The sequence below is a fragment of the Caenorhabditis remanei genome, chromosome I (genome assembly GCF_010183535.1).
Source record: "Caenorhabditis remanei strain PX506 chromosome I, whole genome shotgun sequence".
NCBI classification, from domain to species: domain Eukaryota; kingdom Metazoa; phylum Nematoda; class Chromadorea; order Rhabditida; family Rhabditidae; genus Caenorhabditis; species Caenorhabditis remanei.
In genome coordinates this window covers 15,043,631-15,061,242 of record NC_071328.1, presented here as the reverse complement: position 1 = coordinate 15,061,242, position 17,612 = coordinate 15,043,631, and the positions used below count along the sequence as shown (strand labels likewise).

Below are 17,612 nucleotides of genomic sequence, written 5' to 3'. Positions count from 1 at the left end.
CGTTCTGTGTGGATTTACGGGAATCAGTGTGTAGATTTACGAGGGACTCTCATGTAGATTTACGAGACTCAATATGTGGATTTACAAGTGTAGATTTACGAAGCGCTATGTGGATTTACGGGGTATCGAGTCGATTTACAAGACTTGGTATAGATTTACGGGGGACTCTCATGTAGATTCAAAAAAGTCTAGTGTAGATTTATGAAGCGCTGTGTGGATTTACGGAACTCAGAGTGTACATTTCCAAGGCTTCGTGTAGATTTACAAGGCGCTGTGTGGATTTACGGGAATCAGTGTGTAGATTTACGGAGATAAGCGTGTGGATTTACGGGAAACCCTCATGTAGATTTACAAAACTATTGTGTAGATTTACGAGAGAAATCTGAAAAAAATCTGGAATTCCCAAAAGTTTTCCACAAAAAAGACGAAAACAACCCAAATGTAACACAACGAGAGCCGAACAAAAAAAAACGAATTCGGGAACACGCATTCTTGAGTAAGTAGTCACTTTTCTCTCTTTTCTTCTTCTTTTTTTCTCATTTTTGAAACCGAAAAAGAGAAAAAAAGGAAGAATAGATGACGACGACAACGTCAAGAAGCAGAAAAAATGTTATATACTTGCTAAAAATAAAATTTGTAAAAATTGGTGAAAACCTGTCATTTTTTACGCCAGAATGTGATTTTTACATCAAAATTACCGGAAATTTCTATTTCTGACGTTAAAAAACTACTCAAAACCCAATTTTCCATGTTGGAAATCACATTTTTAGCAAAAATTGGGCCAATAAAGTCTTGGTGTCAATGTGCCCCACTATGCTTGTGGTCAAATTTGGTGAATTTTCAGATTTTTCAGTTTTTGATTTATTGCATCTTGTAGATCAAAACTAGAGCTTTATTTTTGTAGTTGACGGTTTTTCTCTAGCTCCGCCCACTTTTGAGATATGCGCGTTTAAAGAACGGAGAGGAGGGAGAGCACGATCTATACCTCCCATCTTCAAAGGTACACGCATATCTCGAAAGTGGGCGGAGCTAGCAAAAAGTTGTCAACTACAAAAATGGGGATCTAGATTTGATCTACACAATTAATATAAATGTAAATAAATTCGGTTAGAACTGAAGTCGTGACGGGATCTCAAAGTTGGTAGATTTTCTCAAAACATGAATTGTAAAAAGCTTTCAATTTTTGCACTTTTAGTAAATAATTAGTGAGAAACTAACAAATATTGTTTCAATTTCAGTAAACGTTATCATAAAATCGTACTGCTCAAACGCGCCTCGGTCTACTCCTATTATACTTTAGGTAGAGCTTAAAACAAACGAAAAACGCGCCGACGGCACGCCAGACTTGGTTATCTATACAGATTCACTTGCTTTCATAAGAAAACGCAAACTTTGACTCACAAAATTTGTCAATTTCGTCACCAAAAAGATTACTAAAATAGTGGAAGCCTAAGACACCCGGCTCCTTATTTGGGGGGCTCCCCCCAAAAACCGATCCATCACACACATCCCAATTGTGTTCACGGCTCCGGCGGGGTTCACCCCATTTCCCCGCAGCCGTTCCATTTTGTGCTCCCTCCCCCGTCCCCATGGCACAATTTTCACTCTCTCTCTCTCTCTACGCCTCTATATCTCTCTTATATATGTATGCATATACATACACCCATATGTCCAGTGGCTCCCCGAGGACCACCACCACCAGCTGGTGGTGGTGTTAGTCGAACATGCAAAAATTTTGAGATTTATCACCATAATTTCCAGAAAACTTTTTAGAAGGTTTTTTTTTTTTCAAAAATGCTGAAATATACGAGTTTTTGATTATTTTAGAACTTTCCTTTCTAAAATACCAAATCAGAAGAGTCTGGCGCACTTTTGACGCGTTTAACAGGTAAACAGAATGAGGGTGGTCCCCAAAACTTCAAGAATACTGTACCTCCGTAAATCTACACGAAACTCCGTAAATCTACACCATGCCATTTTCTGCTAGTAGAGGGGGGGGGGCGCTTTAGTTATTTTCAGACTTGTCAAAAATCGGGCCGGGTCGGGCCGAAATTTCTCTTGGCTCGGCCCGGCCCGGTCGGCCCGAAAAAAAGTGACTGACGCGCGATTGAACAGTACAACTTTTTGATAACCTTTACTGTTCAAAAAATTTCCAAAAATTTCCAAAAAAAAAGTTCAAAAACACAAAATGTTTTGAAAAAATGTTTCAAAACGGGCCGAGATTTTTCCTGATTTTGGCCCGGCCCGGCCCGTGACAAGACTGGTTATTTTAGTTTTTTTTTTAAATTGTAATAAGACCCGCAAATCTTACGGTCGCTAAATTTAAAAAAAAATTGAATTGAATTTCGATGAAAGCGGGGACACTCCACCGACCGAAATGAGTTTTTGCATTTTTGAAAAAAAAAATTTAAAAAAAGAAAAATGACAAATTTTGACATGCAGCCACCGATTTAGTTAGAGCGGAAATGTTTCAAATGTTACATATTATTCTAGATAAAATCTGGGGGTTTATTTTTGTAGTTGACAACTTTTTGCTAGCTCCGCCCACTTTTGAGATATGCCTGTGCCTTTAAAGATAGCCTCCCGAGAAGATAGGGCACGCGCTCCGCTGTCTTTGAAAGCGCATATCTCAAAAGTGGGCGGAGCTAGAGGAAAACGGTCAACTACAAAAATGAAACTCTAGATTTGATCTACAAGAATATGTAACATTCAAAACATTTTGGCTTCAACAAAGTGTCCAAATCTGTCAAATTTGAAATTTTTCATCAAAAATGCAAAAACTCATTTCGGACAGGATTTTTTGCGTTTCATTTTCAAGTTTTTTTTTGCAGAATATGAAATGCGAAGGGTAGCCGTGACGGGATCTCAAAAATAATTTAAAAACGCGCCTCCGGCGCGCCAGAGAAACGTAGAAGAGGAAGAAGAAGACGTGCCCCGGGGGTCTTGAGAAAACAGAAAAATAGTCGGGAAAGGCAAAGAAGTAGAGAATAGGGAGGAGGAGGGTGGGGGGAGGTATTTGAAAAGAAAACTGGAAACATTTTCTTTTTCTGAAGTGGCGGTGGGGAGGACGGAAAGGTGCGAAGTAAGGGGGGACGGATAATTGCCATTCTGTGACAATTTTTTGGTCTCCACTGGAATGGTGGTGGACAACAAATAGAATAGAATGGGAGATGGGGATGGCGTCCGGAAAAAAAGACGGTTTTTAGTTATTATTGTTCGTAAAGAATCGGTAGATCAAGAGAACGAGGTTTTGTGTAGATAAAATTAACGGAATGGCATCTAGATTATGTATAAAAGAAAGAGAGAAAATTTTGTAGATCAAACAAAAATAAGTTGTAAAGTTGCCCAAGTAAAAAAACGCCAGAGGCACCCCAGGTTTTTGGTATTCTGGGAAAACCAGTGATACTTCTTATTGAACATGTTTTAATTATGCTTTCAGCTAATTTTCAGCAATTTCGGATTTCGAAAAATACCAGTTTTCATGAAACTTTGAAAAATTTTGAACTTTTGTAAAAATCGAAAGTTGACTAACTTTGAGACACTGTCACGGTACCCAGTTTGGTTAGATTTATAGAATTGTATTATCATTTTGTAGATCAAACCTAGATCTCCAATTTTGTAGTTGTCAACTTTTTGCTAGCTCCGCCCACTTTTGAGATATGCGCCTTTAAAGATCTTCTTCAGTTCAGCAGCTGCTACCTTTAAAGGCGCATATCTCAAAAGTGGGCGGAGCTAGAAAAAAACCGTCAACTACAAAAATGTAGCCCTGTTTTTGATTTACAAGATAAAATATATCAAACCCAGAAAAAATGAAAAATTCACAAAAATTGACCCCAAGCGGGATCGAACCCGTTCTCATAGTTGTCCCTTGACCAACAACCACTCCGCCAAATTTGGTATTTTCTGAAAACGTTGTTTCCGACATGGAAAATTAGGTTTTGGATAGTTTTTAACGTCAGAAATGGAATTTTCCAGTTATTTTGATGTAAAAATCACATCTAGCCTTTGAAAATGACTAATTTAGGCAATTCCCAACTTTAAAGGCGCATATCTCAAAAGTGGGCGGAGTTATCAAAAAGTTGTCTACTACAAAAATGAAGGTCTACACTTGATCTATTTAAATGTACACAATTCAAAAAAAGAATTAATACTCTGGCGCGCGTTTGACGCGTTCTAAGCAACTTCACATCTCTTTGTGTCTTTGTGAGCGCTCTATTTATACTCCATTTTTATCTCAAACCATGCAAAAAGAAATCCAAAAAAATTCCACCGATCACATTTTTAAGCCGTTTTTTTTAGTTTGTGACTAACAACGTGTTCTCCTGATGAAAAAAAGGAAAAAAGTTACGAGAACACTTTTTGAATTTCAGATTAAGATTATCACAATGAATATGTCGATATGTATATAATTTACGTAAGTGTGTATCTCTAAAATGTCAGGGATAATCTACAAAAAAAAAACCATTTCAGAAAATGAAAATATGAAATTAAAAAAGTGATCAAAAATACTTTAAGGATAAGGAAACAATGAATGATCACATATCTCACAAGTTGCTTAGAACGCGTCAAACGCGCGCCAGATAGTGTTTTTTGTTTTGAATTTAGTATAATTATGTAGATCAAATCTAGGCCTACATTTTTCCAGTTGACAACTTTTTGATTGCTCCGCCCACTTTTGAGATATGCCCCTTCAAAGTTGGAAATTCGCAACAACCACCTAAATTACTAATTTTCAACGCAAAAATGTGATTTTTACATGAAAATAACCGGAAAATTTCATTTCTGACCTTAAAAACTATTGAAAACCTTATTTTCCATGTCGGAAACCACATTTTTACCCAAAAATTGGTGGCCGAGTAGTTGTTGGTCAAGGTGCATTACTATAAGAATGTGTACCAGGGTTCGATCCTGCTTGGGGTCAATTTTTGGGAATTTTAATTTATTTCATCTTGTAGATCAAAATCAGTGCTACATTTTTGTAGTTGACAACTTTTTTCTAGCCCCGCCCACTTTGGAGATATACCTGTGCCTTTAATATAGCCTCTCTAGAAGGAAGGGCGCATACTCTGCTGTCTTTGAAGGTGCATAACTGAAAAGTGGGCGGAGCTATCTGAAAGTTGTCAACTACAAAAATGCAGTTCTAGATTAGATCTACATAATCAAATAAAATTATTTAATTTTCTAGCATACTGTAGTTCAGGACACCTATTCAAAGTTGGCTGATTTTTACAAATTATTCGAAATTTTGTAAATTTTCAAAGTTGCAGAATGCAAATCCAGAATCTATACAAAATCTTCAAAGATATTCAATTCAAATAAATCTTTGTGTCCGCGTAAAAAGTGTGGGGGGGGGGGGAGGGGGGAGACTGAGTGACCATCTGTCGGTTTAGCGGTGCGGCGCGGTTTTCCCGCCCGCCGCAATATAATCGAGAAGCCGTTCGTCTCCTCTTGCCGCGCCGGAGAATATGTACTAGAATGGGGGGAAGTTTTATGTCAAGAAGTTTTTATAAAGAAGAAGATGGTGATCAGAAATCAAAAATTGTCGGTGTACTGTACTTTGGACTAACTTTCAAGAGGGTGAACTCAAATTATACTAAAATTATACTAAAACGGAGTTTTCTCAAAAAATTAAGAGTGGAAATTGCTGGAAATTGGCTGGAATACTAACTGAGACATGCTAAACAGGAATATTCAAAAATTTACAAATTTTGTAAGCGAGTTTATTAAAAATTGGCAGTCGGAACTTACACTGACAAAGTTACACTGACAAAAGTTACAGTGACAAAAGTTACAGTGACCAAGGCTTTACGTGATGTTTTCTTAAAAACGTACTGTCCGAAAACACTGAAAATTGGCTGAAATACTAACTAAGACATGCTGAACAGGAATATAACAAAATTTATAAAAGTTTGCTGGTTAGATTTTGAGATTTCGAGGTTCTACATAAAGTAATCTTATCAAAAATTAACAGATTATGACTAAAAATGTTATTTTTCGAAAACCTATAGTGCAAAATTGCTGAAAATTGGCTGGAATACTAACTGAGACATGCTAATTAGGAATATTCAAAAATTTACAAATTTTGTAAGCGAGTTTATCAAAAATTGGCAGTCGGAACTTACACTGACAAAGTTACACTGACAAAAATTTCACTGACAAAAAATGATTTTTCTCAAAGTATTGCATATTGAAATTGCTAAAAATTGGCTGATACACCAATCACGACATGCTAAACAAGAATATGACAAAATTAATAAAAGCTTGCTGTCTAGATTTTGAGATTTCGAGGTTTTACAGGAAGTACCAAAAATTAACAAGTTATGGTAAAAGTGTCATTTTTCGAAAACCTATCGTCCGAAATTGCTGAAAATTTGCTGGAATACTAATAAAGACATGCTGATTAAGAATATTTTAGATATTCACAAGTTTCGTCAACGAGTTTATCACAAATTCCATGTTGGAACTTACACTGACCAAGGTACAATGACAAAAGTTACAGTGACCAAGATTTTTCGTGATGTTTTCTTAAAAACGTACTGTCCGAAAACACTGAAAATTGGCTGAAATACTAATTCAGACATGCTAAACAAGAATATGACAAAATTAATGAAAGCTTGCTGTCTAGATTTTGAGATTTCAAGGTTTTACAGAAAGTGCCAAAAATTACCAAGTTATGACAAAAGTGTCTTTTTTTAAAAACGTATAGGTCAAATTTGTTGAAAATTGGCTGGAATACTAATTAAGACATGCTGATTGAGAATATTGTTTAAAAACTTCTTTTTTTTTCATGTTTGGGGTACTAGCCACAGTCCGTCTTCTCAATACTAATGTTATTACAATAGGCAAGTGCGAAGCACCACAAAAAGAAAAAGAATAAGAAAAACGGGCGGTTCGGTTCAAAACGATTCCTTAGACAGGTTTGTCGTCGTTCCGTAAAACGCATTCAGTCTCCGTATTTCCCTCTCCTTTTTCATCTCATTTACACTTTTTCCGTTTTGGTGGTGAGAGGAGGAGAAAAGACTCATAACACATTTACAGTTATGTTATGGGAGGTCAAATTTTATGTGTTCTGCTGGTCTATGGTTTTGTTAGAGAATTAATATTATTGCGGAACTTTTGGTCGTTGTGGTGTACGGTATACAGTACCGCTCAAAAATATATTAAGTTTTGGTTTTTTTCAGTTGAAAATGTCCGACTTTGAGAGTGTGTCATGGTAATACTTATTGTCACATCAAGTAGATTTTTAATGGATCATACTAATCAAAAGTAGATCTCCATTTTTGTAGTTGACCACTTTTTTTGTACGCACACACCCTAGAGAGTTATGGTCATTTTCAGGGGACAGCTGAAAAATCGCCCTATTTTGCACTGAAAAGAGCCAATTTGAGGGAGAAATTACTTCGACGATATGTAATTCTCTGGGGAGTGCCCGTACGATAAAGTTGTCAACTACAAAAATGGAGCTCTACTTTTGATTTGTATGATCCATTACAAATCTACGCGATGTGACAATAAGTATCACCATGACACACTCTCAAAGTCGGACCTTTTCAACTGAAAAAACCAAAGCTTAATATTCTTTTGAGCGGTACTGTAGTTGGGAAGAAATAACTTAAAAATTGAGATTCCGTCATGAATCCGTCCTTTGAGAGCCAGACTCAAAAAAAAGAGAAAAAGCTGAATGTTTGTACAGAGGCGTGTGGGGGACGGATTCCTTACAATATAAATTGAATTTTTATAAGAACGGTAAAAGCCAAAATCCCCCCGACTAAAATGAGTTTTTGCATTTTTGACGAAAATTGTAAAATTGACAGATTTTGACATGGAGTCACCGACTTAGTTGAAACCAAAATGTTTCAAATGTTAAATATTCTTGTAGATTGAAACTAGGACTACATTTTTCTAGTTGACAACTTTTTGATAGCTCCGCCCACTTTTGAGATATGCGCCTTTAAAGAACAGGGAGAAGGGAGCGCGCCATCAACATTGCCTATCTTTAAAGGCGCATATCTCAAAAGTGGGCCGGGATATCAGAAACTTGTCAACTACAAAAATGTAGCCCTATTTTTGATCTACAAGAAAAAATAAATTGAAAACAGAAAAAACCAACTAATTTTCTGGAAATTTCTGCTCAAAATCGTTATGATATTCAGAATCAGCACGTCTCAAACTACCAAATTTTCGAATAATTTCAAAATTTCGGCCCCCAATCCGAACCTCCGTCCACTTCAACACTAAACCAATAAAAACTGCATATACCCCAATAACAACAAAGAAAGGGGGCAACGAGGAGAAGAAAGAGATTATCAAATTATTCCCCCCCCCCCCCTTTTCCTCTTAATTTCTGTGTGAATTTATGGGTATTTCGAATAAGGAGGAGGAGGGCGTCAATTTACAGCTCCCCCTCCCCCTCTGTGCTCTTTTCTCGGAGATGCTCCAGGGAGATAAAACACTCATTTCAACACAAATTCTTGGATTCAGATGAATGGGGAAAGATATGTTTTAGGGGAGGGATAAACACGGATTAGGATCCCAGGCCAAAATCAGCCTAACATCCCAAAATTAGGCCAGGAGACTAAAAAATTTGAATTCAGCGTGAAAAGAGCTTTAAAATGAGTATTATCTCGAAAAATAAGTTGGTGGCCTAGAAATCCAAATTTTGAAAAAGTTAGTCCCCCGGCCGAATTTCGTTGTTTTTGCTGTTTTTCGGCCGATTTTTGATAATTTAAAAGAGAATTTCGGGAAATTGAGAACATTTTCTGAAAATGTGTAGTAAAATATGGACGTTCCTAGATAATACTCAAAAACCCCACAATAAAACAGAATTTTCAGCTTGAGAAGGCTCAAAATTGGTCACAGCTGGCGGAACTTTTTCAAACAGCCGAAAAATAATGAAAAATCGCCGAAAAACAGCAAATACAGCGAAATTCGGACGGGGGACTAACTTTTTAAAAATTTGGATTTCTAGGCCACCAACTTATTTTTCTGATATTATACTCATTTCAAAGCTCTTTTCACGCTGAATTTGAATTTTTCAGTCTCCTGGATTAATTTAGTGATTTTAGACCAGTTTTGACCAGACTTGCAAAATTCCAGGCCGGCCCGCCGGCCCGGCCCGGCCCGGCCCGGTTTTGGCCCGGATTTGAATTTTTGAACTTTTTTCACTACAATTTTTTGTTCAAAAATTTATTTTCTGAAAATTTTTCATATTTTTCCTCAAGTATATTTTTCAAAAACCTTCGAAACCTACAAAAAATTGTTTTTAAGAAATATTTTTCAAAAAAAAAATCGGAAAATTTTCGAAAAAAAAATTTGAATTTTTTTCAGTACTGAACTTCCGGGCCCACCGGGCCGGCCCGGCCCGTTGCAAGTCTGGTTTTGACAAATGGACTAATTTTTCAAAATTTGGATTTCTAGGCCATTGAGCACAGAAGAAGATACGGAATTTAAACAATTCAAAATTACCGAAAATAGTTTTAAAAAATCGGCCGGAAAACAGCAAAAACAACGAAATTTGGACGGGGGACTAACTTTTTAAAAATTTGGATTTCTAGGCCACCAACTTATTTTCGATATTATACTCATTTTGAAGCATTTTTCACGCTGAATTCGAATTTTTTAGTCTCCTGACCCAATTTTGGGATTTAAAAGCAGTTTTGACCGGGGGACTAACTTTTTTTAAAATTTGGATTTCTAGGCTGGATATCCCCCACTGACTTTTGTTTGCTGTTTTGAAGGAAAGCCGTTTAAAACTTTTTTTTGAACAAAAAACTGAAAAAATTGCCGAAAAACAGCAAAAACAGCGAAATTTGGCCGGGGGACTAACTTTTTCAAAATTTGGATTTCTAGGCCATCAACTTATTTTTTGATATTATACTCATTTTAAAGCTTTTTTCACGCTAAACCTCGTATTTTTCAGTCTCCGCGCCTACATTTATGATTTTAGACCAGTCTCGGCTCGGTACGTGAAATTGTTATCAAAAATAGTAAAAATTCTACTTTTTTGCAAAAATTCCAAATTTATCTATTTTGAGTGGAGAAATGAAGTTCCGCGCGGCAATCTTGCAAAAAAAAGTGGGCGGAGCCTAAAATGAAACCTTTCCATAAAGTATGTGTGTGTATCCCAAAAAGAAAAGTGTACAAACTGAGATTTCATTTCAAATTCTTCTTTTCACCCATGCATATTGAATCTCCTCAACACGACGTCTCTTCTGAATCTGTCAACGTCTTCTACTTTGAATTCAATTTATTTCTCTCTTCTCCGCCTTCTTCGTACAGCGCCGCCCGTCTAAATTTGACATTCGAAATGTGTCAAATGCAGTTTTTGCAGGAGGAAAAGAGAAGGAAGGGAAAATGAATGAAAAATTGGAAAAAAATGAAAAAAAATTGTTCGAAAAAATCAGTTTCCCGCGTAATCGGAAAATGCGCAAGCAATGTTGTTGGCGCATTTCGCGTGCAATTTTTCCTTTTTCCCAAATTTCGTTCAAATTGCAAGTCTAAAAATTGTAAAAATCAGAAATTCGACCATTTCCTTTGTCATTGCACAGGGTTCGTTTTTTTTTAAGAAAATTAGCTCCGCCCACTTTTTTTTTGCAAGGTTACCGCGTGGAACTTTTTAAAAACATATTTTAATTGAAATTTTTTGGTTTTTTTCGTTAAAACATGGTAAAAAATCGATTTTTAAGCATAATAGGCTCCGCCCACTTTTTTGTGCAATATTGTGGATTTAGAGGATTTTTTTGGCTAAAATTGACCGAAAATTGCATTTTTCAATTTAAAATTCAATTTTAGCACCAGAAAATGTGATTTTCGAGCAGTAAATTGAGCATTTTGGGCCCTAAAAATGGTTTTTTTGGAATTTTTGAAATAAATACAGTGTCTAATGAAGCGCGTTTGCACACACCATTTGGCAGGCTGTCGTTTGAGTCGCCGCTCAGCCAAATCGCAATTTACCCATTTTTCTTGCTTTTTTGGTTAAATTTTGCACAAAAAAACATCGAATTCATCAAAAAAAACGGAAAAAATACACATTTTCAAAAAAAATTGGAATGTTTTTTGAATTTCGCGCTAATTCTAATGGAGTGAAGATGCGTTATGTGGCCTATGACCCTGTGTTTAGAATATATCATACCGGGGGACGACTAACAATAGAACACTGAAAAAAATGACTGGGGAGAGATGGAAATGGGAGCAGAAAAAAACCCGATAAGGGGGAGGATTACAGTAAGAAATCGAGACGAAATAGGCATTTTTAGAGTGGAAAAATGCGATTTTTGAGTTGAAAATTTCGGGAAAATTCGATTTTTGGCTCTGATTCAGATTTTTAAGCTGAATCAGCCAAAAAGAGTGTCTTAAAGCTGAAAATTAGATTTTCAGCTGTTTTTTGAGCTCGAAAAACATTTTTAGAGTGGAAATTCTTAAAAATCAAATTTTCCGGTTGAAAAATTCGATTTTTCGGTCCAAAATGCAATGTTCAGTAATTTTCAGATCAAAACCTATATTTAGGCTGAAAACCTCATTTTTTAAGTCGAAAATTCGATTTTGAACTGAAAATCACATTTTAGCTCAAAAACAGATCAAAATGGTGATTATAGCCTCAAAAACCGAATTTCCAGCCGAAAACCTCATTTTTAAGTCAAAAAATCTCATTTTTGAGTCAAAAAACTCATTTTTCAGCGAAAAACCACTATTTTCAGCCGTAAAAACCTCATTTTTGGGCCAAAAACCACGTTTTTCCAATCTAAAACCCCCAAAAAACTGGATAAAGCATCAAAAGAGAAAAAAAATCACAATAAAACAATCCAGGAGGCGCCTAGAACGAGATTATACCGGGATGTCCAAAATAAACAAGTCAACGAAAAAAAAATCAATACTACAAACTACAAAGACTACTAATTATCGACTATTCTTAATTATGTTGATGACGTGGACGGTTTTGTGGGCGGAGCTTTCGATGAAGACGTTGACGGTGTAGATGAAGACGTCGTCGTGGGAATACTCCATGAACGCATCTTCTCTGACATCTCGAGCACTTCGCTGCTCACCTGTAATTAGTTAATTGGGTAATTAAGTGGGGGTAATTAGTGAAAATTGAAAATTTGGGCAGAGCTTCCGCCTATATTGATATGACTGGAGAGCTGAAGACGTGGGGCGAAGATTCTGAATCCATTTTCAAATTTTTGGGATTCAAAATTTGAGAATCGATTCAGAATCTCCATCCCACGTCTTCAGCTTTCCAGTCATATGAATCTTTTAGCTCAGACTAGGAGTGTCGATTTACGGGGGATTCTCGTAAATCCACACCTGATAAATTATATATTTTTTGCTATAATTTCAGAACTTTCAGTCAAATTTAATTTAGGAACACCTGCAGCTGGGAACAAAGCAAAAAACTGCTAAAAATTGGTCAAAAATGGTGGAAAAGACAAGTTTCAGCATAAAAATCTGAAAGTAAATCCCAATTTTTGAATGAATTCGATCGAAAACATTCAAAAATTCAGATTTTCCAAAAGAAACCATCTAAAAAATTTGAGCAGAGCTTCCGCCTATATTGATATGACTGGGAGAGCTGAAGACGTGGGACGGAGATTCTGAATCCATTTTCAAATTTTGAAAATCAAAATTTGAGAATGGATTCAGAATCTCCACCCTCACGTCTTCAGCTTTCCAGTCATATGAATCGATTTTTGGCTCCGGGGAACTACGATGCTCCGAACTTACAAAAATAATTTTTAAAAAGCATTAAAAATTGGCATTTTTGAAACGAATTGAGTATACAAATTGGCAAGCTGGGTGGCATATCGGAGCATCGTAGTTTCTGGAGTAGAGAATCAGAAGAGAGACATCTCAGATTCTGTTTAGATGTCGTGGAGCTAAAAAAAAAGGAATTTTTAATGCTAGAAACGCGCCAAAGGTACGCCAGAAAGTTGTTTAGGTCGCTTTTTGGCCATTTTCAGAGATTTCAGAAGTAACTGGCAGTAGGGATAATTAAAGGGTAATTAAGCGGGTAATTAGTTGAAAATTTCGGCATAGCTTCCGCCTATATTGATATGACTGGGGAGCTGAAGACGTGGGAGGATTCTGAATCCATTCTCAAGTTCTAGAAATTTGAGAATGGATTCAGAATTCTCACGGATTCAGCTTTCCAGTCATATTAGTCTTCAGGCTAGGAGTGTCGATTTACGGGGAATTCTCGTAAATCTACCCGTCGGTACCCCCTTTGTTCTATTTTTCTATTTTTCTTCCAAAGAACCACCAGGATCAGTGTTTTCTCACTTTCTCACGAGATTGCTATCATTTTTACACCAAATCGAACAACAAAATAGTTGATAGTAATCTTTGGTGTGTCAGAGAACGTTCTCTGGGTGTTCATAGATTCCTGTACGAAATCTATAAGAAAATAAGTCAAAATGTGTAGAAAAATATGAAAAATTCGGCCATCCTAGGTCAAAAACTGGTCTAAAATCCCAAAATTAGGTCAGGAGACTGAAAAATTTGAATTCAGCGTAAAAAGAGCTTCGAAATGAGTATAATATCGAAAAATAAGTTAGTGGCCTAGAAATCCAAATTTTGAAAAAGTTAGTCCCCCGTCCAAATTTCGTTTTTTCTGCTGATTTTCGGCGATTTTTCACTATTTTTCGATCATTTTTGACGGTTTCAGATGCTAAAAACTCAAAAAACTCAAATTTCAGCAAAAAAACCTAATTTTTCTACTAAAATTTACACAAAAAGTTCAATTTTCTTGCTCTTTTCTACGATTCTGTGCTCACCTTCGTCGAAATCGCCTCGTATTCCTTCTTCAAATGATCGATCACCCATTCGACACCTTGGCGACCCTGAAATATCGATTTTTGTGGAATTTCGGCTTAAAAAAAGCTGAAATTCGTCATTTTCAGCCAATTTTCAACTAAAAATCGTCATTTTCAGGCTAAAAACATCGGAATTTGGCCATTTTTAACCAATTTTTCAGCAGAAATCAAGATTTTTCAGCGTTTTCAGCTAAAAACATTGAAATTTGGTCATTTTTTAAACCAATTTTTCAGCGTTTTCAACTAAAAATCTTAATTTTCAGGCTAAAAACTTCAAAATTTGGTCATTTTCAACCAAATTTTCAGCGTTTTTAGCTAAAAATCGTACCTTACTAGCATTCTGTGAATAAATGCTGAGGAACGTCTTCTCACAATAATCGGCAAACGCTGGCAGTGTAATTGTCACAATGACGTCTTGTTTCAGCACCGTCTTATTCGGATCCTCTTGGTCTGGTTTGTAGGTCAATTTCTCGTCGACACGCAGGAATGATGAGCCATTGAGCTGGAGAAATTAGGGATTTTATGCCATAATTTCAGCATTTTTAGTCAATTTGGAAATGGCTCCAAAATAACTATAAATGCATCGCGAATTTCACAAAATTGGTAGAAAAGGCTTTTCCGAGCGTCCAGATGTCTGGATCAGAGTTGCATGGAAGTGAAAATTTCTTATCCGGAAGTCGGAAGTAAAGGTCCCTATCCGGAAGTCGGAAGTCGGAAGTGAAATTCCTTATCCGGAAGTCCGAAGTGACTTTCCTTAACCGGAAGTCGGAATTAGATTTTTCGCAAATATTCAAAAACTCCTAGAAAAAGTTCATAAAATTCGCGAAAATCAGTGAAAAAATTAGTTTTTCGCTGAAGAAAAGCTCATTTTCTGTCCTTTTAGACCATTTTTCCTTGTATTTCCGCAAAATTTACTTTGCGGAAAATCCACAATTATGGAATGACGGAAGTCGGAAGCAGAGTTCCATGGAATTCCGACTTCCGACTTCCGTATAAGGAATTTTACTTCCGACTTCCGTCATTCCATAACTGTGGAATTTCCGAAAAGTATATTTTGCAGAAATACTTGAAAAAATGGTCTAAAAGGACAGAAAAATGGCTTTTCTTCAGCCAAAAACGACTTCCGACTTCCGGATAAGAAAATTCACTTCCGACTTCCGGATAAGAAATTTTCACTTCCATGCAACTCTGGTCGGAAGTGAAACTCCAAATCCGGAAGTCGGAAGTGAAATTTCTTTTCCGGAAGTCGGAAGTCGGAATTCCATGCAACTCTGGTCTGGATGTCTCCAAATCCAAGAATCGATGAAAATGGACAATTGAAAATTCATTTAAAACCCACTAAAAGCCATTTCTACCAATTTTTTGATACTAGATGATCCCTTTTCATGAATTTCTAGTAATTTTGACACCAATTTTTGAAAAATGCCTTCATTTTCCAGCAAATTTGATAGGTTTTCGCTAGTTTATGACTGATTTGTGTCCAAAACTGGCGAGAAACTCACATTTCTTGTCGTCAACGAGAACTCTTTTCTATGTGGATCGATGACTGTGTATTCGTGTGAATATTGGGTGCCAGAGAAGCCGGTCAGCTGGAAAACAGGAGAGTGATTTGAGGTATTTTAGTAGAAATTCTATTTATAACCCTGAATTTCAACCAATTTTTCATTTACTTCGACCATGAAAAGTGAAGAAAACTGGAAAAACGCTTCCTCATCGTCACCCATTTTTCTCTGTTGTTAACAGCTGCCACATCCAATGTTTTCTTCATTTTTCATTGATCATTTTCAGGGATGATTTTAAGCCAAAAAATTCAGTTTTTTTAGCTCCAATACCTCTAAAACACAATTTAATGTTCAGTTTTGAGCTGAAATATAGGTTTTTTTGGCTTAAAATCATTCTGAAAACGACGTTTTCAGCATTCTTGTTGAAATTAGAGTTTTGAGAGATTTCGAGCTCTTGAAAATTCTATTTATAACCCAGAATTTCAGCCAATTTTTGATATATCGAAAATACTGTATTATAACGGCACCCCATCTATACTCAGAACTCAATAATATGATTATGCCAGTGTTTTTTACTGGTTCTCATTATAGAAGCAGCGTGATTAGTATCTTCTGGGTCAGCAAATAAAGCGTCCAAAAAAGTTGTTTCGTTCAATTATTAATGAGTTTCTGAAACCACAAAATTTCTCTGGGAGGCAGTTGAAAAATATAACGGCATGCCGTTATAATACAGTATTTTCGATATATCAAAAATTGGCTGAAATTCTGGGTTATAAATCGAATTTTCGAGAGCTCGAAATCTCTCAAAACACAAATTTCTAATTTCAACAAGAATGCTGAAAACGTCGTTTTCAGAATGATTTTAAGCCAAAAAACCTATTTTTCAGCTCAAAACTGAACATTAAATTGTGTTTTAGAGGTATTGGAGCTAAAAAAACTGAATTTGTGGCTTAAAATCATTCTGAAAACAACATTTTTAGTGTTTTCAGAGTTATAAGCAAACCTTGGTCGCCCAACTGGGAATACTGAAATGTGACTGAATAATTCTCTCTGTAAGTATCTTTCCCGCTTCCAGTGTCTGTTTGACGACGTCTATCCCTGTGACGGCACGATTCAGTGGATTCGGATACTTTTTGAATGCGGCCATCGCAACCGTCTCCCATTCATGACTGCAAAATTCGGGTTTTTAACAAAAAGATCGAGTAAAAACCCGTAAATTTTGATGATTTTGGTGAAAAATTAGATTTTAAAAACGCGAAATTTCAGCTCGAAACTCGAGAAAATGCGATTTTCTTTCAAAAAGTCGTGATTGCTGGGAAAACTGTAATTTTTTAAATAGTTTTTATAATTTTTCACCCGAAAAATTGAAATTTTGAGGAAAACCTGCTGGAAATTGGTTAAAAATGGTGAAAACGGCAAATTTTTTTGGCAAAAAAACCGAAAATAGGGCCACTTTTTAAAAATGATTTTGATAGAATATTCAGATTTTCCGCGCCGAAAATCAGAAATGAGCTGAAAACCGAGGTTTTGCTAGCTCAATCATTTGTTAAGGCGAAAAATCTTAAAAATTACAGTTTTCCAGCTGAAAATCGCTCAAAAAATCTCGAAAATCTCAATTTTCCAGCTGAAAATTTCTTCAGCCAAAAAAACTTTAAAAAACCGAATTTTGTAATTTTTTGAGCGATTTTTACCAAAAAACGTGAAATTTTGCCTAAAAAACTAGGAAAAACTCACTCAAAAGCTAAAAATCGGTTAAAAATCTCGAAAATCCCGGGTTTTTGGCTGAAAATCGCTCAAAAATAATATTTTCAGCATCCAAAACCGACTTTTTTCGATTGACAACTCTCAAAAATCACAATTTCTAGCACAAAAAACCTCAAAAACCAAGATTTCAAAGTCAAAAACAGTAATTTCACGTTTTTCCTACTAAAAAATCACGATTTTTGGCTTAAAACGCCGCGAAAATCTCGTTAAAAACCACTTTTAAAACTGAAAAACTCACTCAAAAGTGTGTTCACTGGACCAGATTCTCATTATTTCTTCGTTTCTTTCGTGTCTTTTCTCTGTAAAAATCAAGCTGTTTAGAACGCTTTTCTGACGACAAAGTAGTCTAGTTCAAGTATCTAAAGAGTGAAAAGTTTGCTGTGGAATGACGGAAATCGGTGTGTGTCTCGAGGAGAAAAATGAAGAAAAAAGAGATAAGAGACGAGAGAGAGTGTGTGAACTGGAGAGACGGTTAGAGAAGCAGACGACGGCGGGTAGATCACACAAAGAACAAATTGTGAACTTTGGGGTTATTCAG

General features: G+C 36.1%; 1 protein-coding gene across 1 annotated transcript; it reads right to left on the bottom strand.

Moving 5' to 3' along the window:
* Positions 1-11,912: 11,912 nt before the first annotated feature.
* GCK72_003238 (uncharacterized protein) lies at positions 11,913-16,457 on the bottom strand (the record flags this gene model as incomplete). The annotated part of the gene is made up of 5 exons (XM_003094750.2): positions 11,913-12,044; positions 13,770-13,835; positions 14,137-14,310; positions 15,311-15,397; positions 16,314-16,457. The coding sequence occupies 5 exons, from the start codon at positions 16,455-16,457 to the stop codon at positions 11,913-11,915; spliced, it is 603 nt and encodes a 200-aa protein (XP_003094798.2).
* Between the last annotated feature and the right edge of the window lie 1,155 nt (positions 16,458-17,612).